The sequence below is a fragment of the Asterias amurensis genome, chromosome 11 (genome assembly GCF_032118995.1).
Source record: "Asterias amurensis chromosome 11, ASM3211899v1".
Taxonomy (NCBI): domain Eukaryota; kingdom Metazoa; phylum Echinodermata; class Asteroidea; order Forcipulatida; family Asteriidae; genus Asterias; species Asterias amurensis.
The window spans coordinates 12,126,759-12,153,677 of NC_092658.1; the positions used below are offsets into that span (position 1 = coordinate 12,126,759).

General features: G+C 39.2%; 3 protein-coding genes across 6 annotated transcripts in view; all 3 read left to right on the forward strand.

Annotated features, from left to right (window-relative positions):
* LOC139944341 (uncharacterized) overlaps nucleotides 1-26,919 on the forward strand; it is a 98,644-nt gene that overhangs the window by 57,914 nt on the left and 13,811 nt on the right. The window lies entirely within an intron of this gene.
* On the forward strand, nucleotides 1,755-3,723 carry LOC139944219 (late histone H2B.L4-like). Its single transcript, XM_071941191.1, has 3 exons — nucleotides 1,755-1,897; nucleotides 2,675-2,838; nucleotides 3,274-3,723. The coding sequence occupies exons 2-3, from the start codon at nucleotides 2,683-2,685 to the stop codon at nucleotides 3,511-3,513; spliced, it is 396 nt and encodes a 131-aa protein (XP_071797292.1). The 5' UTR covers nucleotides 1,755-1,897; nucleotides 2,675-2,682; the 3' UTR covers nucleotides 3,514-3,723.
* Nucleotides 5,315-26,119, forward strand: LOC139944624 (uncharacterized). 4 transcript variants are annotated; one of them, XM_071941684.1, is made up of 8 exons: nucleotides 8,448-8,559; nucleotides 8,917-8,968; nucleotides 14,585-15,906; nucleotides 20,958-21,080; nucleotides 22,096-22,200; nucleotides 22,854-23,037; nucleotides 23,752-23,944; nucleotides 24,551-26,119. In XM_071941684.1, the coding sequence occupies exons 3-8, from the start codon at nucleotides 14,967-14,969 to the stop codon at nucleotides 24,791-24,793; spliced, it is 1,788 nt and encodes a 595-aa protein (XP_071797785.1). In that variant the 5' UTR covers nucleotides 8,448-8,559; nucleotides 8,917-8,968; nucleotides 14,585-14,966; the 3' UTR covers nucleotides 24,794-26,119. The 4 variants fall into 4 exon arrangements, with proteins under 4 accessions (XP_071797786.1, XP_071797784.1, XP_071797785.1 ...); XM_071941685.1 differs by lacking the exons at nucleotides 8,448-8,559; nucleotides 8,917-8,968 and adding an exon at nucleotides 5,315-5,513; XM_071941683.1 differs by lacking the exon at nucleotides 8,917-8,968 and having other exon boundaries at nucleotides 8,437-8,559.

Here is a 26,919-nt window from a genome sequence, read left to right on the forward strand (position 1 = left end):
AGCAATGCTTTTTGCTTAAAGCGGCAAGCACTCAACCAAAAAGGGTCCTTAAAGCCCAATTTCTGCATAAGCACCCTGTTTAAGGGCAGGTCCCAATTTCATAGAGCTGCCGTAATGGTCGATGTGTGTCCGGGCGGACATAATTGCATAATGCAGCATCGTCCGGGCGGACACGATTGCATAAAACCGTCCGGCGGACCTTATTGCATATGCAATAAGGTTCTCCGGATAGTATTGCAAATACCATTACAAATAGTACATGTAAGACACAGAAGGCGATGATTTTTTTCTATCGCCACTCTACATCTATCACCCGCCAATTTGTCAGTAGGGGGGTCTACCTTCTTTTTTGCTTGAGCAAACGATCTAAAATCTTGCGCGCGCAGTTTGTTTACGTGCTTAAGCTCGTGAAATATATTTGTACGTATAGCATGGAGGTAGAATGAATTGAGCAATTATTTTTGCTATATTAAGCAACAAAATTTGCTATACCGTTAAGCAGCTCTATGAAACTGGGCCCTGGTGCCTCACGAAACAAGTCGCAAGAATGCTGACAACTAGTTAGAGCGTGCAACGGTCCCCATGTGACACCACCCCCACCCAACACCGATAAAGTTATTGCTATCCCACCGTAGTTCATTGGCTTGCAAAATAATGTAATCCCAAAGCGAGGCAGGATTGACAAAGTTGTTTTTCTTTCATTATTTTTTTCTTAAAGCCATTATAAACTTTCGGTACAGACAAAACATTAAAAGTTCACAGATTTACAAATAACTCAAAGGGTATAATGGTGAAAGACTTAATATCTTGAAATATTATTTCATGAAATGCTTTACTTTTTGAGAAAACATTAAAACAATATTAATTCTCGATAGCGAGAGTTACGGATTTATTTTAAACACATGTCATCATGACACGGCGAAACGTGTTTTTTTCTCCCGACTCCGATGACCGATTGAGCATAAATTTTCACAGGTTTGTTATTTTATATATTATAAGTTGTGGTACACGAAGTGTGGGCCTTGGACAATACTGTTTACAGAAAGTGTCCTATGGCTTTAACGAACTAACTATAAAACTGTGATATGGGTTGCACATCGTTTGTGAAAGGATTGGAAATGTAAAAGATGCTTTTAGGAAAAATCGTTGGGTATTGTAAAATGTTGCAACATTTCCCCTCTGAAATAAATGTAAATATAGTGCATGAAAATAAATTCATAAAATCTTTTAAACTTGTCAAATAGTTAGTATAGTGGGACCAGGGGTTAATACATCAGAGAGCCTTGAAGGGATGGGTGAACAAAACATCGTCGTTTCTTTAACTGCACAAACACTGTTGCTGAAAAACACTGCATTGAATAAAGGACATTTTTGTCAATTGCTTTCCAATAATTGTATTGCCTTCTAAAAAAAAAATACGAGTTAACATATAAGAAGTCTCGTGGCGACACCCAGCCCCCCACTCTTCCCACCCCTTCGTTTAATCCCCTTACATTCAGAACCCAATGCATTGCATTCAAATTAAATTATTCAAATCGACGCCAATTCAAACTCCCACTTACGTAATGTCACTCCCTCTAAAACCCCAAATTCTATGGGTCATTAAACGCAGAATTCCCCGGTATAAGAAGAGCTATGCTATTGGTCCCTGTTAACGCGCTACAGTGAAACTGACCAATGATGAAGCTCGTTCGATAAATCAAAACAGGTGATGATTCTTTAGCCCTGTTTACAAAAGAGCGGGAATATTTGGTTGGGTATAAAACATCTCAACGCACCTTGCTCACTCGTCATTCCGTGTCTGCTTTGCCTGCTGCTTACATCTACCACTGACACTTTGCTGTGTGTGCCAAAACAAGATTGTTTCTACTATTCGTGTTTTTCTGCAAGTCTACTGGTGAGTTCTTTACTTGTTCCGAGTTTGGCGACAACATATGCATGCATTTCTAAGTGCATTTCAAAACAGAACGATCCTGATGTCTATTGGGTTTTTAGGCATTGCATGGCGAGGTATCAATGTATTTGGTTTGCGGTAATGTTTTTCGGAGTTTAGCAACAATGTGCATGCAAGTTGAGTGGAAGTTTGTACTTGATTTGCCACAGTTAAACAGAATTGGAACAATCCATGGCCAGGCATCGATGTATTTGGCTTTTGGTAACGCATGTCACTGACACATGTGTGTATTTACTTGGTGTATGTTCCTTTGAGAACTTGTCGTGCTTTATACTATTGCAGAGTAGAATAATCTAACGGTTTTCTATCAGCATTCGCTATGTTTCAATTTCAAATCGTTCCTTGTTCTTCGATGTATTGCCATTTCAAAATGAGCCTTTCTGCTGGCTTACATCACATTACATTTTTTTCAGCGTGTTTATTTTCATTAATTATTTGTCTTGACCTGTTCTTTACCGTCTTTGGCTTGAATAACTGTACTTTGTTTGTTTATTATTCTCTTTTCACCAATGGTTATAAATGTTCAGGCATGTATGCTTAGTTTTTGAAAGTGCAAAGGCACCAAGGAATTATCTCCGTGTGTGTTTGAAGGGCGCCAAGGCAAGGACCAGGGGGCATCGAAGCAATCGCCCTCGTTGCCTCAATGAAGTATTGGGTCTGAACGTTGATTGAATTGCAGACAATTAATGAGAATGTTAATCTTTCCCCGTTCTTTTTCAGTGTCCATCATGACTAAGGCATCCAACCGAAGCGTTGCTGGGGGCGAGAAGAAAGCCATTAAAGCCAAGGCGCCTTCTGCAACCATGGGTGGAGACAAGAAGATGAAGCGCAAGAAGAAGCGAAAGGAGAGCTACAACATCTACATCTACAAAGTCTTGAAGCAGGTCAGTTTTATTACCCATATTCAAACCACTCCTCTTTTACTGCAACATTCCCCCTGAAATTCGGCCCTTCACTTTATGTGCATTTTTTACACCCACCACCATTTTGAAGAATAAGTCTGTGTTTCACGCACGTCTGATATATACAGAAGTACCCCCCCCCCCAAGTCCTCTGAATAATTCTTGAGATTCAAAGCACATGAAGCATTGCCCCAATATTGAGCACCAAATATACAGTTCATAGCGTCCTTTTCAAATTGTGTCATTGTTTCATACTTGGCTTGTTTTTCTATTTACCAAGTCCACCCTTTCAAGCACACAAACAAGATAACATTGGGGGTGCACCATTCCCCAAGCCTAGCACCACATGTTCATTTCACTTCTTGCATTTCAAATTCTTTCAGTATTAAACATTTTCCTTCTTTTTCTTTTTTCCAGGTCCACCCTGATACCGGCATCTCCAGCCGTGCCATCAGCATCATGAACAGCTTCGTAAACGATGTGTTTGAGCGAATTGCCGGGGAGGCCTCCCGCCTCGCCCACTACAACAAACGGTCCACCATCACCAGCCGTGAAGTCCAGACCGCAGTCCGTCTCCTCCTGCCCGGTGAGCTGGCCAAGCACGCCGTGAGTGAGGGCACCAAGGCCGTCACAAAGTACACCACTACCTCGAGATAGATTCCAACCGATGCCAAAATAATAATAGACGGACTTTTTCAGAAACAAATTGAATAGAAAGATACAATATTTATCGTCAACGCATCGCGTCTATTGGTAGTTGAGTGGAAAGATGATTTTTGTAAATAAATAGTTGTAAATTTATGTTTGTTAAATGTACTATTCTTCTTTTTTAATGGTTTAGAAATAAAAATTATCATTGAAAATTAATATCCTGGTTTGGAGAGTACTTTTGTTTTTCAGTGTTGTCGACTTAGTAATAAAACTTGTTTGTTTGTTTGGTTTGTTTCTGCAAGAATATTTGCCTAGACTTGTTCATTGGTAGTTTCAAGAGCAACGGACATCTTTATATTTGTGAACGTTTTTCACTTTTACCAAATAAATCTTCCAATATTTATCAGAAAAGACTGGAGTGGGACACAAAATCAACCATAAGTTATCAAAATATAAAACGTTCTGTACTACTGCTTGTAAATAAAATGGAGGTGGGAGGGTATAATTAGTTGCATGGTTCCAATGTTCACAGAATTGCTTTAAAGTCACCTGGGAATAGAATTTTTTTCTTTCAAACATAAGAGTATATGCTTACGAACAATAAAACATTTTTAGTAATTGTTTGTCACGATTTATATGTTGAAAAAATATATAAAGTTGTTTGGGGGTTGGCTCCGCCTACCCCTTTTGTGACGTCAATCGAGGCAGACTTTGCCTGCAATGCGTATAGTAAATACACGTGCAAAGTACATGTACGTCCAAGTCGTGAGTTGGTACATTTCAAAATGTGTTTTTCTGCATTCAGCAGCAATACACCTGGTCGGCATTGCCGGGAAAAACAAAAAATATTTTTTTAAAACGTACAAACTCACGACTTGGTCCGTACATGTACTTTGCAATTGTGTTTACTCTACGCATTACAGGCAAAGTCTGCCTCGATTGACGTCACGAACAGCGCCCTCTCGGGTCGGGGTCTACTCTTAAATTTGTAAATAACATAAGAACTGATTTTTTTAAAACCTTAGTTAACTGTTTATTCACATTCCACTCATCAAAACACATATATTAGTGACAAAAGCTTTATTTTGAAAAAATACCACTTCCAGGTGACTTTAAGCCCGAAGCAGAACGCTTTACAATTGAATCGTCACCGTAAAAAACCTAGCCTTGTCATAGCGACATTTTTTGGCCGACTTTAATTGTTCGACAGTTGAATAATGTGTAATGCAACATTCTCTATTTGAGTGTGGAGTAAGCAAATTCAGGCCTTGGTGTACTTTTTGATGTTGCTTCCTTTTGGTTTGGGTTTTCTCAACCCCCCCCCCCTTTTAAAGGAAGTTTTAGTCTCGCGCCCTCTCGTGGCAACTTCTGCTCATCATTATAGAGCAGAAGATTGGTGTTGAATATTTATTTCAGGTGGAATTTATTAAACGGCATTACAAAATACCTAGAAATTCTATTTATATTGTATTCAACAATAGATGAAAATACTCCACCGGGTTACACCAACATCACTGCCATTTTAACCAGTCAAGGCTAGATTCTAATCGTGTCAAATATTCGACGGTCATCATTATATGGAAAGGAATGCCCAACGCACGCATTATTGTGTTAGAGTACAAATTATTGTTATCAAATGACGGATCGATTTACACGGTGCATGGTCGACGTCACGGCAGCCTTTCATCAACATTTTTGTCGGTCTGGTGTGAGGAAAAATAATATTGGTATTCTGAATGAGGCTAAAACCACGTGTTTTCCCTACTCTTTATTTGAAAGGCAGAGCCAGACGAGACAGCTAGTATGGAAAGTAACGTGTTTCTCTGAAGGGTACAATATTGCCATGACGAACCGTAAACAAATTGTTCCCGCTTCTTTAGACTATAGTTCATCACTGAGACAAGTTCCTCAGATATGAATGTGGAAGTGATCAGGAAAGTGGCATGCAGTTGTTTAGGGTAGGAGGACGCAGTTCTCTCTGTGTTGATGACGAGCCTATGAATATTGTAAGTATTATGTATAGTGGCAGGCATATGATCTTGCCCCTCACTCACCATCTACACTCAACCCCCCCCCCCTCCCCCCCCCCCCCCCCCCACACACACACTCCTGATACACCACCAAAATGTCGTGGGGATAACTTGCACGGTTTGTTTATTTAAAGACACTGGACACTAATGTCAAAGACCAGTCTTCTCACTCGGTGTATGTCTCAACAAATGCATACAACAACTTCTCGAAAACTACCTAATACTTCAGAGGGAGCCGTTTCTCACAATGTTTTATATTATCAACCTCTCTCCATTACTCGTTAACCAAGTAAGGTTTTATGCTAATAATTATTTGAGTAATTGCCAATAGTGTCCACTGTCTTTAAGACTTCACGTTTGGTCATGACTCTGACAATAAATTGCCATAAAAACAACTAACTTTGGTGAGAAGTACATCAGCATCTTTAGATGAGAAACATTTCACTTCGAAGTAGGCCTACTATAGTTATGGAAGTAGATATCACTTTTTTTTTTCCCCCTGAAGATTGTGAATATTGTGGAAAAAGCGTTAGTATTTTTTGGGTTGTTCTTCCTGCATAAGACTCACATCCCGATTCCTGACGACATCTCAAAAACGCGACCACCTTTTTAAATAAAATGTGTATGAGTTTAGAAACTCATTGAAGGATTGAAACATTCAAACAGTTCCAAAACATATTTGCCTTTAATAGAATTGACTCTTTCAACCCGAAGTTATCCATGCCTTTCTTATTATTGGAAATGCACTCCGTCATCAAGTGTGTAATATTAGATCGAGACCATGACTACAAATCCCATGTTTGTAATATGGGTTCTTCATTAGCCATCTCGAAGCATGGCTCTAAGTGAACCGTGCAGCCTTGCTACGGCAATCACATGTAACATTTCACGGTGTGATACTCAAAACTCGACGGCAATCATTTTTAAAGGTCCCGTTTACGTTCGTTTGCGGTAGCACCATGTAAACTTTCTCCGTGAGTGGTTAGTTCTGAGAAGAACCGGTGGTTAACGATTCTACGTTTCGATCGATATCCTTTGATCGTCTTCAGGAGGAGTATACGCGTGACTCTTATTGGTAAGAAGTATATCAGCTGTGGATAGCACAATGCATTTAATTTCGAAGTACTGCGGGTTATTTTAATGGAAAATCACTTTTTATACCCAAAACAACGGTGTACGTTTCTCAGATTGTCTATTCTTTGTGTAAGGATTGTTTTGTTTTTCTCCTGGCATATTGGGCATTCGTTTCGAATTTTCGGCGACGTCTCAAAAACGCGACGAAAACGCAACCTTTTGAAATTAAAGTGAAGTTTGCAGATGTTAGTTTTATTGTGTGGGTCTACATCCATTATTATCTGTAGGAACAAACTTTCGAACTGTTCAACCAAAACCAAAGGTACACTTCTCCTTTAAAAATGTTGCACATCTGTGAAAATTCATTGCCGTGGTGTGGTGCACGCGCGGCCGTGTAGCTGTCCTTGACTTATACCAGTCTGTTCTACATTCAGCATTTTCTTTGAGAAACACAATAAACACATCTCTTTTGCGGTTCCAGAACCAGAGAGGGATTTAGAAGGCATATTATGTCATCCGTTGCATATAAATATTTCAAAAGGCAAATTCCCTGAACCAAAATGAATAAAGGAATGCGTAACCAACACCTTTTGATCTCTGTCGAATAATATTTCATTCTTCTATACAAACACGTTGGCCTAATTTGTCATCACACATCGCTAAGGCCCTTTTTTTGTTCAGAATTCCAAAGTGATATTGACGAGAAAAAAATTCAGTGTCATGATTTTTGGTTGATTGATGATAAAGTTGAAAAGCTCACCTTTGTATAAATCTAGACGTATTGTCACATTTTGACACCACACCGCACGCTCAAGTATGTCAAAATTGAGTCAAGCAGTAGAGCAGCTTTTCACAGTATTTTACCCCAAAAGTGACCTTTGTGGCTTTTCATCGTATCCCTGTGAATATTTAAAACTATAATCCGGTTATAACTAACCTTATATCTAGAATTAACTGTGCTGTGGCAGGCTGTATAGTTCCTCAGAAAGATCATTCAAATTGAAATAGGAGTGTTCTCAAATTTTACACTCGCGTTCATTGTAGAGAGGCCTACATTGCGCTGTGTTTGCTGCCTGTTTGCTGGTATTAAAAGAGGGCTCAATTTCATAGCTGCTAAACACACACAAAAGTTGATGAGCAGGACATTTCTTTCTTGATTAAAAAAAAACCCAGGATAACCAACCAAATTTCCACGTGATTTTTATGATTGGGCCCAGATCATGCAAAAAAAAAAAGGATTTTTGAAGACAGCTAATTCACCTCTTCAGGCGGGTACTTTTGGTAATTACTCCACAAGATTAATGACCAAAAGCTATAGAGCTGTTGATACCATGGCCTAGAAAACATTGCTAGAAACGACACTTAAAGACTATATAGAGACATATAGGCCTATAGTGCGTTCTTTCTTTCATGCTTGTAACTTCTAAGACCAAATTGTTCAACTCAATTCAATTCAATTCAAACTCATTGAGTTCCAATTTCCACAGATTTGTTATTTTGTGTCATGTCGGGATAATTTTCTTCCTCCATGGATACACCAAGTGGGAACAATGGCCTTTGACAGTATGGAGGTACCTCCATGTTGACACTACTAACAGTTGTATTTAAAGTGAGCCCATCATAAGTACATTGTGTACAGTAAGATCATCCTTGTCTATAAACCCGCCTTTAATTCCTAGCAACAGATCGCCTGTAAAGTCATTTCGATTGCGTAATACCTCACCGGTAGTATGCCGGTACCTGTGTATGTACATTCTTCATGTACACGTACATGTACAGCTACAATACATCAACATTGCAGCAATCAGCAATACAGCACTTGCTTTAACCTGATAAACCACAAAGCTTACAGTGTTATCCTGGAAGAAGCAACAATGTTATCCAATCTCTCTCAAAATATGGATTTACTGTCTCTAAACAATGTGTGCTGAAGTGGACTGTACGGAAGGTAAATATTTACCAAATGTATTACAACCATTCATTCTTGCCATACCATTCGTAGTTCACCGTGGCTCTACGATACATCTGTCATTTACACTGCTGGTGGACTGTACGAATGGTCACACTGTAAAGGAGCTGCAAATATTTTCACCGCTTGTGGCACTAGAACTTGGTAATATGAGTAAGATTGTGTTTCGTGTGGAGGCTGTCAAGTTATAGCTGGGAATATGCACGTGCATTTATCTGTATTTCTTTCTGGCATTCCATAAACAAGCTCCAGTGAACTCTGCAGTGTGCTTTTTGAGTGGTGGGTTGGGTTACCTTGTCTGTTGTTTCATGTCATTTGCATCATTACATTTGCTAGAGAGAAAACTGCATGAACTTCAATACCGTGGACAACATCTTATGCAACATTGGTATGTGATTATGTCAATTTATTTATTCATGAATGGATTTGCATGTTTTCTGATTTTGTATGTTCTTATAAATTATGTTGCACTTTCGTTTTGAACCGTAGACTAACTTCTGACCCACACTGAGAACGTGTTGTCATCATAATTGTTGACAACATTGCAGAAACGGTTTTTGTTTTAGCCAGAATGTTTTGTTACAAACACTGCAAGGGGTTCAACTTTTATTTTGGAGTGATTTCAGATCATTTTATTTTTGACCATTACCATAGGCCCACTCATAGTCTTAAAACTCAGAGTCAGAATTGACACTAATCTGGGTCACGTACGTGGGCCGGTCTTGACCCATTTCTGGGTCAGTGTATCAATCAATCACATCTGTATTTTGTTAGCATAAAAACTTATATTGTAATAAGCAATGGAGAGCTGTTAGTATAAAACATTGTGAGAAACGGCTCCCTCTGAAGTAACGTAGTTCTGAGAAAGAAGTAATTTCTCACACACAAAAAAACATTTGAATTGAATTCTAGACCTCAGCTAAGGTCTCGAATTCAAGCATCTCAAAGCAAACAACTTGTGCGACAATGGCGTTATTCTTACATTACTCTCTCACAACTTCGACGACCTATTGAGTTCACATTTTCACACATGCTTGTTATTTTATGCATATGTTGAGATACAAGTGAGTATATCTTTGACAATATTAAACCAAAGGTTTCCAGTGCCTTTAATGTCAATGAATCGATATTCCCGTCAGATATTGTCGCCTCATGGGATACTGTCCGGGTAGTTTCAGTTTAAAAATCCGTAGGGCGTTCAAAGGTATTGTTGGATCAGAATTAATGCAATATGAAAAGAGCCGTGAGGTGAAATCCGATCTGAAGGGATTAGGATTAGTAGAATAATCATTGGACTGCAATGGGGGAAGTGGATTGGAAATAAAATCTGAAATTTTATCTGTAAGTACCATTGTTCACGGTGATATTCACTCAGTGCTGTAGGTAATGTTGTATCATGTGGACTAGTATGCCGTAACTCATTTAAAGGTATAGACAATGTAAGGATTTATCTGTGCCTCAAGGAACTGGACCCTTTTTGGTTGTTGTCAAAGACCAGTATTCTCACTTGGTGTATCACAACATTTGCATAACAAAACAAATGTGAAAATTTTTGCTCAATTTGGTCATCGAACTTGCGAGAGAATGATGAAAGACAAAACACCCTTGATGAACAAGTGCGTGCTTTTAGTTAGATGCCTTAGTTGTTATTCAGGCCTTCATCAGTCTTTGATGAGTGAGAAAAGTTTCCTACCTCTTCCAAAAAACAAAAAAAAAAACATTACTTCAGAGGGAGCAATTTCGCACTATGTGCTTTATATCAACAGCTCTTTATATTACTCGTTACCAAATAATTGTTTATGCTGACAATTATTTTGAGTCACTTATATGCCTAGGTGTCCAGTGTTTTTAAAGATATTCATACAGGGTTGGTAAGGAGAAAAAGCTATAGTTAGTTTGAAAGATTACTGATTGTTAAGTTCATATTATTCAGTTTCTGTGAGACATTTCCGTGAGAAATTAAGTCATATTTGAGAAAACTGTAAGCCTATCTGGAAACCTTTAAAAAACGCAACAGCTGATTTCAGTTGAAGCATCACAAACTGCTGAAAACGAGGCATGTTTATTGGGTTTTTTTTTCATGACTCATACGACGAATTAAGCCAAAATTTTCACAGTTTTTTTTTACATCATGTAATGGTTGATTACACAAAACATGAACACTGCCTGCTACTATTTTGTCAGCTACACCAATCCTGTATTAAAAACATGTTGTTATACGTTTTGGGCATGGGCCGAACACCTCTGATGATTAACCTACCAATGTCCTTGGAACGTATTTGTCTGTATGTGTGAATCAATTGTGCACAATTCCTTATTTTCATGTGGGAATAAGCTTAAAGTGCCTGCTAAAACACCAATTGCTAAAGTGGCGCTACCAGCTACTTTGATATAAACATAATCTCACGTTTCCACTCAACTGATATGGATAAAGTAAAAAAATACCACTTCGGCGTTATCAAATTGTTTGTTAGTATCACAAAACCAAAATCTGAATAATAAGTTTCATAAATACCCAGTCAGTTTCCATAGTGCTTAATAATTTGATAAATACAATCCTTATTAAACGGTTCTCTATTCCCTCTGTGCCTCACTTTGATCACAGTGACTTTGAATATAGAAACAAATACAAAATGGTCACACTGTGCTATTGCTCAATATTCAGTTGTATGAAAGTGTGGAAATTTCTGCCGAGTCGAGGTGCCATTTGTGACACCAATGCCCTACAGCTCTGTGAATGCGGTATTAAAGGCACTGGACACTGTTGGTAATTACTCAAAATATTTTTAGCGTAAAGCTTACTTGGTAAATACGAGCAATGGAGAGCTGTTGACAGAACATTGTGGGAAACAGCAACATAGTTTTTGAGAAAGAGGTTATTTTTCATTAAACAAAAATACTTCAGCTGAAGCCTTTTATGCATCTTAGAAAGTAATGCAAAAAGGGTGTTTTTTTGTCTTCATTATTCTCTTGCAAATTCGATGACCAATTGAGTCCAAAATTTCACAGGTTTGTTTTGTATGCATTTGTTCGGATACACCAAGTGTGAAGACTGGTCTTTGACAATATTACCAAAAGTGTGCACTGCATTTAATGCACAAGTTCGTATTAGTTCGTTAAGTGTTTTTTTTTATATTGCACCATGCAGCAACAAAAACACCAGTCGGAAACCACATGCATTATCATATTGGGACCTTGAGAGGGTTTTGTTTACGAACACAATACGGCGTGCAGTATTAGATTATAGGCTAAATATAATGTAGCCTTTTACAGCATGCAGGCAAAAGATATGTAAGATTTACTGGGTTGGTGCGAGAAATATTGTGGATTTATTTTCTTTTCTTTTTATATGATTTGAACGGGGAAAAAAAACGAAAATGGACGTTAGTGTTGCAGGCCTGCCGTTGTTGTGCCTGGTTGGCTGTAATGGGGGGGGGGGGGGGGGTATGGGTGTGAATGCAACAACTTTAAGATATTATTGTTCTTTGGAGCAGTCATTTGGGAATTGGAAATAAATGTTTAGACGAGAAAGACACACAAATCTGGATAAAATAGTTTAAAGGATAATTAAAATGACTGGACTAAGTACACAGATTTCTGGACTGAATTGTATTTTTTCAAGGTTGACCTAATTGTGGAAGACGTGGTTTCATTAACTGAGACGATTATTCTCCTGAAGTAACAATGAACATTAACGTAAATATTTACGTAAATATTGGCGATTTAAAATAATCACGTATAAATATTTACGTCATAGTCACGATTTTGGTTGTGTAGCGAATATTTAAGGTAATATTTATGCGAGATTTAAGATTGTCATGCTCATGTTTGTAAATATTTACGTAAATAAAATATAATGTTCGATGTCGTTTATTATTAACAGCAACATATGGATCTCAGTTTATAAGCAAAAAAAAGTGTGTATCATTGGAAGTCTGTTATCAGAGGTGTGGATATGTATAGGCGCTTTGGTTATGTATAATGCCCGCTCACTAAGTGAAAATGGCTCAAAATCACAAACATTTACGTATGCAAGACTTGGCCCCCTAATCGCAAGTATTTACATAATATTTTCGTAAATAAAAAGAAGTGGTCGATGTCCCTATAAAAGCCATCATAAGAAACTCAGATTTAAAAACTACGTTTCGAAGAAATAATCATTAGATCACGAGAGTTTAGTATATTATCATTGGAAGCATTTATCAGAAGTGTGGACCCCAATGCGGGACATTAGTGATGAATAGTAGGGCATTGGTTATGTCCTAATGCCCGCTCCGGGAGAGAACTGGGTTATTGAATTAATACATATGATGAAGTCGTGTGCTGTATTTCCTACATCACTGCGGGGGCCTTAAGGTAATCGGAGCGGCATGGTCGTCTTGCATGGAGTCGGTGCACAGTCACGGACTGTTGAATTGGAGAACGTGAAAATGATAATATAACTGCCACCGGGAACTCCAAATCTCATGGCGTGTCCTCTACTTCGTTAAAGCCGCTGCGTGTAACATTATTATTAAAGGCACTGTGGGCACGTTTGGAAATGTCAAAGACCAGTATTCTCACTTGGTGAATCCAAAGCATAAAATAACAAACCTGTGGAAATTAACACCCTTGTTGAAAAAAGTTTTGTGCTTTCAGACGCATAAAAAAGGCTGCAGGCCTGAAGTCGTTTATTTTGATAATTGAGTTCTTTCTCAAAAACCAGTAGTGTCCAGTGGCTTTAAATGGGATTGCACCGTTTTCAAAAGTATCAAATGAATTGTACGTTGCTTGGTGCTAGGTGTAAAGTTCAACAGAACACCATCCCAACTTTGGAATCGTCCCATATTGGAACTAGTCCTAACTGCATGTAGCATGGGATAGAGATCTGTAAACAGTCAGGCAGGAAACTCCAGCTGGGCTCGATTTCATAGAGCTTCATGTTCAGCACAAAAAACAGCTAAACACAACAAAATGATGCTTACCAAAATACGAATACCAGCCAAAATATATTATGTATAATACTAATATGACTGGTATCTTGCTTATTTTTTATAAGCACAATATTTCAAGTATTTTTTTCTGAGCAGCTCCATGATATTGGGCCCCGTTTGGTAACGTGATGTGATGGGGTGATTTCATTTTTGGTTTTTGTGTCTGGAGAGATAATGCGTATAATACTGCGTATTGTTGCCTTGTGTTTCCGATTATCCTTGGTCAATTGTTTTTTCACCTTCAAATCTCCCCTTTGCTGAATTTCCTTATTGCTTCCTGTTTTTCTCCATTGCCTTCTGTTGTTATTTCGTTATTTATAAAAGTTCAATCGACTTTTAAAATTGATTGATAATTATGTAAATGTCAGTTAATGTAGTGTCGGAGACATTGCATGGTGATCAAAGTGTATTCGGTTTGCTCCAACACCATGTTCATATCTTCTTTGCTGTGCTATGTCTTGCTTTTTGTTTTCTACTGCCGAAACTCGGGGACCATAGTTTTGCAAAAACACTGTTCTTTAGTTTGTAAAAGCAAGAAAGTTATTTTCCACTGAGTCGTCTCCTCAATCCGAAGTCTGCTCACACTGACCTACTCCCAGTCTATAGGGCAAACAGCAAAGTGAATGTATTTGTTAATTGAGCAAGGGTCTGTGCAAAATGTGAGTTTGTTGTGATAGGTGTGTGCCCCCCCCCCCCTACCCCCCCCCCCAACCACCACCACCAGCCTGCTTGTCAGTTTTTTAGCTGTTTGTTTGTAGTGTTAGGGACAACGCTGTTTAATTTATTGGTTGTTATTGACTGTTGAATCGTTTTGTTAGATAAGTTTCTTTTTCATTTTAAAAAATGCAACAATGGTTCATTTACTTGCTCCAGTGGTTTACCGGTGTGTTACAAGTCAATGTTAAAAATCACCTAAGCATGTACAAATAGTTTGTACTAAATTTTCCAGTTGAGGTAAAATCATTTATGACTGAAGCTGTTAACGCTCCAGCAAATAAAAAAAGTTACAATCTCTTTATTATATTTCACAGATGTTCCAGTGCACGACTGTGCCCCGCCTCCTCCTGCCCACAACATCGCGTGAAAGAGGCGAAAAAGGGGAAACAAAAACAATCAACTCTCCACAAATGCATTCCGGTTTCCGACTTGCATAAATCATTTTTAGGAACGTGTGGAGTCTACGAGTCAACGTATGGTAGAATGATTTGTGGTTTGTTATTATGGTCACTGCACGAGCTGCTGTGACGTTGTCTATGCTAACTCCATATGATGCATATATTATTCGAATTATGACAACAGCCGGCTGACTTGCGTATCTGGTAAAGTTATCACAGCTACTGCAGAGAGCTATGACCGTGTTATAGGGGTCTCTGCCTGGCTTGTATTACCGGCAGATCCAACTACATTCAGTTTATGGGATCATTATCAGTGTCTGATCTGCACTCCATGACCATGCGGCTTCGCCTGTGGGCTGGAAGCAACATGGAGACCAACAACATAGCAAAGGGTGGACTCCCCACTACTTTTAATCATAACTGGAGATCCTCTGATGTTGCTGGGGTGTTTAATATCCTCAATGAGTTGGATGTGTTTCTGGAGGATCAGGATGAAGTCACCGGACAAATGGAAGACAAGGAGACAGTTGCAGTGATAAGTAATGATGGTGCATCAGTGAAACCCGGAGATGTTTTGGTTAAAAACAATGATGTAGAGTGCAGTAGAGAGGTTAAACCGAACCCTGATGAAATGTGGAGTACAGAGTACGACAAGAGTTACGTAAAGTGCTCATTAGATAATGACTCTGGGATGGGTGATGAAACAAAACAAGTACATGTTGACAACACAAGCTTCGTGACCGGTGCGTGTATAGAATGCGTGGATGTGGACGTCGACTCAGCGTTGATGAACGCCGTTCGGAACGGCCACGCACCGTGTTTACAGTGCATCATCAATAACTTCGACAAGGTCAGTGACCTTAAGGAACACCTTAACTTCTTCCGGGAGGTCACCTCAAATCAGGGATTCCCTCTTCTGGAAGCGGTGGAGAGGGGACATGAAGGTGTGGTGCATTTATTTCTCAGGTTTCTTAAAGATTGTGGTTGCCTCAATGAGGTATTGCGAGCAACAGATGCTCGAGGCAGGATGCCAGTGCATCTCGCTGCTTACCATGATCGTCTTGGGTGCTTGGAGCTGGTATTAGCCTGTACGCCGATGGAGGAGGCATATTGGAAGGACACGCAGACACTGGGGACGCCTCTTCATCATGCTGCGGCAGGAGGTGCTGTGAGGTGTTTGAGGAGACTACTGAAGGTTGAGGATGCTGAGGTGCTAAACCAAACCGGTAGAACGCCAGGTATACTTATGAGGTTTTTAATTTATCAGTTATTTAAATGTTGGTTGTACCCTTAGTTTCAACAAAATGATTCATGATGAGATATGGGGCCATCACTTCTGAAGTGCATCCTGGGGCAAATCTGAGCTGGGCAGCACAGTGTATTTTGCTCAGAGTGCTGGGCTTACACTGATGTGTGTTAGCACAATACTAAGTACTTTCCCGATGTACCCAGGTGGGATTCAAACCCACAACCTTTGCAATTCTAGAGCAGTGTCTTACCAACTAGAGCACCGAGATTGTCCGGTTTATATTTATGTGTATAACCGCCCGAGGTGTAAAACGCTTTTAAAATGCATCAGGTGAAACTTATATGTTGTCAAATATTTGAGAAGTACTCTCTAGAAGCCCCCGATCATAATAGACCATTTCAGGGTCCAAGGGGAGTTGACCCATTCCTGGTCAGTGTATCCTGGAGTCTGTGTTAAAAAGACCCGTTAAACTGAACCAGTTTTCTGTTCAGTCTAATCCTGAAATGGGTCAGCCTGACCCCGAAAAGGCCAAATTGACTAGAATCAAAGTTAAAATCTCGCATTTGGGGTCAGTCTGATCCTTAATGGGTCAAGACTCCGAATCGGGCAACTAGGTTAACTCTGACCTAGTTTTTTTTAGTGCATTTAGGAACAATTGCATAATAATTTTAAACAGATTACTTCACCAGAAAGTCGGCTTATGGTTCTTTAAAAACCATTTAACTGTAATACATCAGGCCTGTATTGCCTCGTTGTTAAAAGGGCAATTAAGGACACCAAGGCATTCCTCAACGGTAAAGGGCACCCTGAGGAAATCTGGAACATTTTAAGGGCACCAAGGCATTGACCAGGGGGCATGGTAGGCAATCGTCTTCGTTGTCTCCGTGAAGTATCAGGCCTACTGTAAAAAAAAACACGACTCTCAAATCGTGCAATGCATCCAAACATGCATAATATCTGCTGCATCATTGCAGCAAACCGTCAATTCTTGCACATGTGGTTGTGGTTTAGCGCTCCATTATTATCTACACGGCTTCAGTTTGTGAAGGTAGAGACTATGCCTGTGGTAATATTATCTGGGCTACGTGAGCATGAACGTCATTGCTGGATCAAGCTTAAATCCTTTTATTTTCAGGCGAGGACTTACACGGAGGTCATTGACACTCCATGGCTTGGCCTCGGTGCCCCTTCAGGTATTTGCACTGTCTGGTAGCATGCCCTTTGGGGACATGATTATTGGCCTTGCCCTCAACACCAGACCCTACTAATTATACAATAAAATGTCATAGAGAAATTTAAAGGGTATTCCAACAAATATGAATCTTAGAAAGGCTTCATTGGGCATCTGAAAGCACACAATTCTAACGCAACAAGGGTGTTTTCCATTCATCATGATCTCTTGCAACTTCGATGACCAAAAATTAGCAAAAACTTACACAGGTTTGTTATCTTATTTATATGTTGGGGCACACTTTAGTGAGGACGGTGGTCTTCGACAGTTTCTAAAAGTATACTGCCTTCAACACTCAATCGCTAAAACATTTTCAAGATGTTTTAATAAATACGTCTTCGGGCAGATGTTTGCTTGACTCATTATTTCTCTCACTAATTGGTATTTAAAGTAATGTGCGCAGGGTCCTTAGTGCAAATAACTTTGACCCGACATTGTCTACGTGCTTTTAATTTTCGAAATTGACAAACAACACGCGGTCGGTGCGACCGGAGCCTATACAGTCTATCGCGGTGGAGGCAGGTCGGCATACCTATAGCAGAAAACAAGATCACACGGAGGAAGATGCTTCGAGGCTTGCAATGCTTGAAATAAACTAGACAAATAAATAACATTAACTGTGCAGAGTTGTGTTTTAATCAAAGGAAATGTGGTTAAATTAAGTAGGTATGCTAATTGCCATGGTGGAATATCTCCTCACATTTATTTATGGTAAAAAAAATGCGCAAAAGCTCGCCAATTTTTTTATGAGTAAGGTCTGTGAGTGGATGAGAAAAATCTTGAACCTGGTTTTGTTGAGCTCTGTCATTTCAAGAGTAGGACATTAATTATGCAATGGTGTTCAGGGAACAAGATGCAAGCTTGTCTTGCCGGCAGGCTGTGGTGGTGTGGGGGCAGGTCGGCGTAGCATAAAACACAGCGTCAAAACGCTTCAAGACTTGATGTTTGAATCGTCAAATAAATAACATAAACATTACAGAGTGCGTTTTTAATCTTGGCTGCCACTGTGTAACTGTAAGATGCCAAAACAAACAGAACAGGGAAATTGTTTGCCAAAGCGACCAGTCTGTCCTTCCTGGTTAATTAGATAAAACGTTCACCAAATTCGAACTGAAGCTGGGTCTACTTTGTTCAAACAATCAACAAAATAAAAGCTACTCTCGCAAGTTCCCATTAAACAGTTGTAAAAGAAGCCTGGGGTTAAACTTGTAGGGTTAACCAATACGACCTTTCGATTAACCAACTCGACCTTTCGATTAACCAACTCGACCTTTTGATTGACAAGTTTCCTAATACACATAGTGCCGTTCCCTACTTAAGCCCATGTCTATTTATGGAAACGAAATCCTTACACGCCAGCGAGGAAGTATACAGGAAACTCTCAAACATCCCGGAGGAAAAAACATTGGCTTTTTTTCAAAATAACCAGGAGTTGCGTATTTTGGGAATTCCCACATAGAGACTCACGTTTCCTGTATGATATTGTTTAAGGGCACTGGACACGTTTGGTTGTCAAAGACCAGTTTTCTCACTTGGTATATCCTAACAGATGCATAAATAACAAACCTGTGAACAATTTTGGTGTACAATATTTGTCTTCAAATTTGGAAGAAACGAAAGAAAAAAACACCCTTGTTTAATTACTCTGTGTGCTTTCAGATGCATAATAAAAGGCTTCAGCTGAAGTCTTATTATTAGAGTGAGAAATTATTCCTTTCTAAAAGACTATATTACTTGAGGGTACCGTTTTTCACAATGTTTAATCCCATCAACAGCTTTCCATTGCTCGTTATCAAATAAGTGTTTTTATGCTCGCAATTATTTCAAGTAATTACCAATAGTATCCAGTGGCTTTAAAGTTATGCCTATTATTTAGCTACCTGTCATTCATAAATGCAAATGTTTACTTTTCCTGGCTCCCTGTCAGTACAGATAAAATAATATAGAGTGTTTATCATTCCAAGCTTTGGTTTTGTACCAAATTCCGCAATCTGATGTTCTGACCCGTATGCCTGATATAAAATTTAATCAATTATTTATTATGTGATCCTTTAAAGGCAGTGGACACTATTGGTAGTTACTCAAAATAATTATTGGCATCAAACCTTACTTGGTAACGAGTAATGGGGAGAGGTTAATAGTATAAAACGTTGTGAGAAACGGCTCCCTCTGAAGTAACGTAGTTTTCCAGAAAGAAGTAATTTTATACGAATTTGATTTCGAGACCTCTTAGAATTTGAGGTCTCGAAATCAAGCATTTGAAAGCACACAACTTTGTGTGAAAAGGGTGTTTTTTCTTTCATTATCATCTCGCAACTTCGACGACTGATTGAGCTCAAATTTTCACAAGTTTGTTATTTTATGCGTATGTTGAGATACACCCACAGTGAGAAGACTGGTCTTTGACAATTAACAATAGGGTCCATTGTATTTAAAGGGAGTGTGTGTTTGGTAATCACTATTAAAATTAATGACAATGCAAACTTACTTTCACAGAAGCTTTCAATTGTACAAAGCACTTTTAGAAAATAATTCACTTCGCTATAGTAATGTGGTTGGTGTAAAATATTTTTTTTCATCCCTTCAAATTTGAATATGAGAAACGTTCATTCAGATACGTTATCAGATTATGTATTCTAATTACGGGTTATTCTTCATGCGTTAACAACTGCTCCGGATTTTCAGCAAGATCTAATAATAACCTGAGCATTTTGAAATTAACTTTTCACCGGTTTCTAGAACAAATAAGGAACATTTCGGCTGCTAAAATGTGATTCAATGCCATTTTAATTGAACATCATTGAAAGTCAGAAATAAACCAATTATATCTCATCTGTATTATTATTTTAAATAACTACAGACAGGTAGTTATTGTTAACGGTTTTGGGTTTTGGTTTTGGTTGTTTTTTTTTGTTTTTGTGCGGCGTCTCGAATAAAAGCATCACTTCCAAGATTTAATGTTATGTGATATATTAATCAATGTTATATAAACATCTCTGGTTGGTAAGACATGTGCTCTAGGTTTGCAAAGGTCGTTGGCTCGAATCCCACCCTAGTACTATGCTTTTCATTATTTTTCCAAAGAAATCGGGAAAGTACTGAGTATGTGGTGTAAGGGTAGAACCAAATAATATATCGCCGATGTTAACTTAACATCTTTAAAATAATCCCGTGTCGCTATGAGCCTTTGGATGAATGTATTCAAATACTGAACTAAGGTTTGGACAGGACAAAATCTCTTTAAACTTTATGTATCAACGATGGATTACCCTCGACCTTCGTACCTTCGATTATGCATTGTGCAAATACGTCGTGACAGAATCTATGAGATTACTGTCCTAATTTGATTATACACGAGCATTGTGATCCGATCGACAAAAAAGTCGCTGCCCGTGTATAAAAGGCATGGTATACTTTGGGTAGTTCTCAAAGACCAGTATCCTTGGTGTATTTAATAATCCCAACATTTCATGAAATAAAAAAAACTGTGGAAATTTGGGCTCAATAATAATTGGTCATTGAAGAAAACAATGAAAGGAAAACATAATTTTGCAAAACTTTGTGTGCTTTCAGATGCATAAAAAAGGCTTCAGCGGAAGCCTTTTCATTCAATATTTTAGTGAGAATGATTCAAATTTGAATCTGAGAAATGGTGCATTACGGATTAGTATCTCAAAAACCCGATATCCTTGTGAAAAGACTCGCGAGATCAGTTATCAGGACAAGTCGACATCTTTAGTTTCATCATGTCGACTTAGCGATATACTTTAATTGTCTTGTTATCTTTTGTTCATTATGTATTTTCACAGTTTCGTTGGCCGCTCAGGCAGGTAGTGTGGGCTGTCTTGAAGAGCTTATTGATCAGGCCCAAGTCGACCCTCAACGTGCTGACCATGACGGCATGACCCCTGTACATTATGCTGCACTAGCAGGTAAACTACAACTCGGCCACGTCAACTCGGCCGTAGCACATTCTAAAAACTCTACTCGAATACCGGGTCCCATTTTAGGGTCAGCCTGACCCGGAAACTGGTTGATAATGGGATTTTAACCATTCTGTGTCAATTTGACAAAGATTCAAGTCATACTGATCCATAATGAGTCAAGCCCCAAGGTACTTGGAACTCATATCATTTCTGACCCAGAGTTTGTAGAGTGCATGGTCAGAGAGAGTACCTTTTCCCACAAAGCAAACGGTCATACCGTACCATTTTAAGTTAACTAAGAGCTGGGGAATGTTAACATCTTAAAAAAAAATTAAGCGCCAATTGTTCGCTCCTTAACTATAGTATGAAGAGCCATGACACTGGGTGTGACATATTAACTGTCAACCTTCGCGTTGGTGCTTGCTAGGTCAAACCGGGGCAAAATGTCAAGTGCAATAGGCATACTATTGTCTACTTGGATTATGTGGGATAGAGCGTCTATGGGTATTACATTGTTATTTTAACAAATAAATCTTGATATGGATATAAATCTTGAGGAAATTATAGTGTTGAAATCTTGTGTTGACAACTCGTTGTTCGCGCGTTTCAAGGCAAGATAATTGCAATACTTGAACGTTGAAGGTTTCTTGAACATTCTTGGGGAAAAACACTACATTTAAGTTTAAAATATTGTATCATAGCAACCGTTACAATGTTTTTGTTGGACATTTTAAACTCTTTACTTCAGGGACCTACTCCTACCTGCGCATTAGAGTTATAAAAAGAATCAAACAAAATCCAAACAAGTTACAGAATAGTCTCAAGATTTTCAGCGTGAAATTCGAAGATAGGTTACAGAAATAATAGAGAAGCTAATAAGATTGTCAACAACCTAAACAGTGAGGCTTCGAATTTGACGAAAACACCTCTTTAACTTGTCAAAAACAGCAGGCCTACTCTATCTCCATGGATATATATATTGAGAGTGGTGTTTTGTTTTTGTGTTTGTCTCTCCGGACAGGGCATTTGAATTGCACTCACTGGCTGATCCGACGGGCTAGATGTTCCCTGAGCGAGACCCGAAAGAAAGATGGTGCCACGGCGATGCATCTTGCAGCAGGGAAAGGTACGAGTGTGGGCTGAGTACATAATGGATTGATGCCGTCGGGGAAATTCTAGTGTCACTGACACCTTGGGAAATGTACGGTGTTCTTTAAAATTCTTGAAGTGTAACTTGAAACGGTGTGACATGTTTACTGTTCATCATTGCATCTGAACAGTTCTACGAAAGCTTATGCAGGTTTTCTTAGTCTTGAATTGGTAAAATGATCTTACATTACAATAAAGTGGTTAGAATCTATATGGACAATTAACATTCATTTTCTAAAAGTAGAATATTTTGTAATCTCAATATTTAATGTCATTTAGTCTCAACAAAATTTTATAGAGAGTAAGTTACGTTAAGTTTTAAGATTGCAAAACATTGGAAATGTTAACGTTATTTCCTCGTGGGTTTAAATACAAATTTGTAAAGCCTTTTGGAGAGAGCCGAATATACCAAAGAATATACATTTTATACCTCGTCATGCAATACCTGCAAAACATATAGCATGTTATGTGGCAATTATAGGCTATTATGTTGTATTTTGTTTTGCTTTTTTGTTTTGGTATTCCCATTAATTCAGGTGAGCATTTACACGACCCCGTGGGATGTATCCTTAGTTTGCTTGTGGGATATTAAGTTGTTTTCGATCCCAATCTCGTTTCCCCTACCCACAGGCCGTTGTCCTATTCTACAGTGGGCGTTGAATCGAGAGCTTTCATTTGCCGATGAGTTGGACGTCTTTGGTCGCACGCCTGTACACTACGCCGCCGAAGAGGGCCACATCACGGCACTCAGAACGTTCTCCAAGTTTTCCAGGGTGCATCTGGACGTCAAAGATTTTCTTGGACGAACTCCTAGGTTAGTTTCCACAGAGAGTGATGATGATGGCGAAGAAATTAAGAAGAAATTATTGTTCTTGAGATAAATTGTTTTGTGGTTTTCTATTGACAGTTTTTATTTGTGCTAATTACATCTATTGATGCAGCGGCTCCAACAGCATAGAAAACAAAAAATAAGTAATAAGAGTTATGACTTGTCTTATCTCGAGTTAGGATGAGTTTTCTTAGGACTAACCTTAAGTTTCTAATAGGACTGGTCCGAAGTTAGGACATGGTTAGGACTGTAGTCCTAACTATTAATTTGTGAAAATCGACCCCATGTTCCCTGTCCATACGACCAGCCTATCCTTATCTGATAAGGGCAGGTATTGGCTTAATAAAGTGTATACACTATGTACGTTTGAATTAACTGCGAATCTCCAGAACCATGATGCGAGGTCATAGGTGATTATTGACGTGGGCTCAACAGCATAATAATAATATCTGGCGTAATTTATGACCCTCGAAGTGTGACGTTAGACGCTTCAGGTTATCTTTTGCGCTGCTTTGCTCAGCACAAAATTCAAGACCGCTGGGATGGGCTGTTCTTCGTACAGACTGTTGCTCAGGATGGATGTATGAGTGAGAAGGGTTGTGTTATGCATTTTGGATATGGCTTGGTTTTGTTAACTAACGCCCTCACGTGGTAACAAATACTGCTATGCTAACAGTTCATTCCTTTTTTCTGCTCCAGTAACCTAGCAGAAAGAAGGGGCCACAGTGCCTGCATACGTTTCCTCGACTCATGCCTCCAGCAGAGGCATCCTGACGGTGAGGGAGCTCTTCTAGCCAAGCTGACCAGATCTATATCAAGTCCCGGTGGGTTGAATAAGCTCAACAGAAGGAATTCCAATAGGAGGAGTTCCAGAAGGAAGCACATCTCGTCGGTGAGTATTGGATTCGTTCCTGCTCCTAAACTGAAGCGAAGTGGGGCTGTGTAATTATGTTAGCAGGCTTTGAATTACACGGCTTGGATCATGGCTTAGGTTATGCTTATAAAAAGTACGTTTATTAGTGCCTGCTTCGCATTTCTGTTTTGTGTTAATTTTGGCTCTCATTAACATTACAACATTCCTATTTCTTTGGTAAGTACCCCAGCGACCTTGTAATAACGGGAGTCGACTGTTAAAATGTAATCGTGTAAAGTCAAAGGCCAGCACAAAAAAGTAAAAATGCAGAAAAGTTTGGTTAAACCTTTTACATTTTCTCCCTCTGCGTTTTGGCTGGTCTATAATAAAAGACTATTAGTAGTTGTAACATTCGTTTGGGTTTCGTTTGAATTGAATTCGTTTGGGTTTATTTCAGGCCCGTAAACCTTCATAGTGTGACCATATAGATTTGCTCCCGTTCAAACCAATGTAACCAAACCGAGGCTGGAAGGAGAAAGAGTCTCGTTCATTTTAGCCCGAGGATATTGGCAACCATGGGATACAGACCACATTATCAATGGCAGCAGCGTCATGCTAAAGGTCTATTTCTTATGATATCCACAGGTGTATCTCGAGGAAAAATCTCTGACAGACACCGAGGCAGGTCATGGGAGACGGGAGCCGCTGGCAACAGACGGCGGGGCCACTGCCGGGTATCGCGTCTCTGCTCTGGTATCCCAAGTCGGCCTGATGGCCATCGCACCGGCCGTTCCGGAAATATCTTTCCACAGGCGGATTATTAATACTTTATTTAAGAAACTAAGACGTCAGGCGAACATTGAGGAAGACTTTACTGTGACGATGTGATTGTGCCAGTTTCCCACGGAACTCTGCACGCCGGAGATTCTGTCCCCGTTGGGAAATTAGCATTGGCTGGATCGAGGAGGAGGATTCAAAAGAGGGTGCTATCAGAAGAAGTAATTTAGGCCTATGCGTTTCGTCGTGTAGGGGACCGAATCACAGGGGACAGAATCTCCTGCCACTTCGGTTCACGATTGACAAGCAATATTTAAGGATTTAAATAAAATATATCAGGTTGGCATGGGTTTCGTCGTGTAACTTTATTCCTAAAGTTACCACCAAAGCATATGGTCAACGTAGTTATCAGTTTTGCTGCTCCTCACATATGGAACAATCTCCCTCTACACATCAAACAAGCCACCACGATCTCAAGTTCCAAGACTCTTCTCAAAACATATCTATTTAAATCTTCATATGCTTAATTATTCTTTTGTTTTCCTCTGAGCGCTTAGAGACTTTCTTTTGGAGGTGTTAGACGCTATAGAAATACGGTTGTTATTATTATTATTATTATTATTATTATTATGCCAACCCTTTTAAAACAAAAAATCAACCTAGGCCTAGACTCCGTATAAAACTCTGAAGTGTTAATGATGGCGACCTTTTTGCCCTGGAAGAGATGAGAAATTGATGGCTAAGTGCCTCGTTCAATCATCGACAGTACATGGTCGGACCCTTATACGCAGATGGCCGTATCCGAATGTAGCTGTAGTCGTAGCCTCCGATTTGGACACGGATACTTTCACTGAGATTCGAAATGAACAGTGACCTCTCCATTGTTGTACTTGTGTTTAAATTGAGTTTTGAACTGTTGACACGGTTTTGAAAGGAGCAATAGTAAACATCAACACATTACGGTTACTTGGTATAAAGTATATTTATTTATTTCATACAACAAAAGCGCCAACCAGGTTGGTGAACGGATTTCGAGAAGAAAGTTCGGTAAGATCGGATGAATGCCACAAACATTAATTGGGAGTAACCTATGGAATAAGGTATAGGGACTGAAAAACCCAATACACATTAAAGTGGTCTACGGACTGGATTCCAAAGATGTAAAAGGCGGGGGGGGGGGGGGAATTGAACAAACGTGACGTAGTTGTACTACTTCCAAGTTGCAAGCTTAACTCTAACCTTAAAACTAATCTATTTTGAAGAAGTTTACTAAAAAAAGAAAACACTCGTTAAAAAAAGGAAGTCAGTGATGATCATTATCCATTTTTTGGAGCCGACAGGTTGCGTCAGCAGGATTAATAAAATAGACAACATGGCAAGGTTGAAATCAACGTGAACGAGAAGCCTTGTTCTATTAAATTGAGCAACTTCATATAATACACTATCGTTACCAATGTTCTAGTCATTTTTATTGCTTTCGACTGAGTTTCTTAATAGTTTACATATATGTGTATACGTTTGTTGGTTTTAACAAGCAGAGACAAACCAAACCCAGCAACTGAGCGACCACTTCAAGTGTCGTAAAACAAGTAGGCTGCTTTCGACTGAGTTTCTTGTTAGTTTATATACGTTTGTTGGTTTTAACAAGCAAAGGCAAGCCAAGCCCAGCAACAGTGACCCTGAGCGCGTCAAAACAGCTCCATGGTAATATCATTGTTTATTAGCTGACGCAAGAGGGCGGCAAACCGGGTGACCGTAATAATCAGCGATGCTGTTCGCTACCGTGATGAACTAAAGTTACTTTGCGCAGTTGATGGTTAACTTTTATAAACGCAATAATTGACGATTTCGCCAGGCGTGAATAAGAGGGCATACATATAACGTGTTTCAGTGTCCCTTTACAGCCAGAAAACAAAGCGATGGAGGTTCACCATGTTGCTTTCAAACGTCGTTGAGGGCGGTATATAAATGCGTGTATGTGGTTCAACATCACTGGCTTACGGGTCATGTCACGGTCACACACTGCGCGCGCACGGCGGAGAGCGGTACAAATAGATGGTCATCGACATTATTTTACGTAAAAGGGCTATGTACATGGGGACAGTTGCACAGTTTGGCGTAAATGGATTTCGATGTTGCCATTATTTCAAAAATATCAACGATTTAAGCCCATGTCGAACTGGACCGTGCATGTACACATAGCTTGGAGATGGTTCCTGTTTAATACGTTCTTTTTC

Bases quoted from the DNA above. Each gene is read 5' to 3' on its own strand.
- LOC139944219 (XM_071941191.1), top strand. From the start codon at position 2,683: ATGACTAAGGCATCCAACCGAAGCGTTGCTGGGGGCGAGAAGAAAGCC. The intron at 2,839-3,273 runs GTCAGTTTTATT...TCTTTTTTCCAG, and splicing joins TCTACAAAGTCTTGAAGCAG to GTCCACCCTGATACCGGCAT.
- LOC139944624 (XM_071941685.1), top strand. From the start codon at position 14,967: ATGGGATCATTATCAGTGTCTGATCTGCACTCCATGACCATGCGGCTT. The intron at 23,038-23,751 runs GTTAGTTTCCAC...TTTCTGCTCCAG, and splicing joins TTTCTTGGACGAACTCCTAG to TAACCTAGCAGAAAGAAGGG. The intron at 23,945-24,550 runs GTGAGTATTGGA...TGATATCCACAG, and splicing joins GAAGGAAGCACATCTCGTCG to GTGTATCTCGAGGAAAAATC.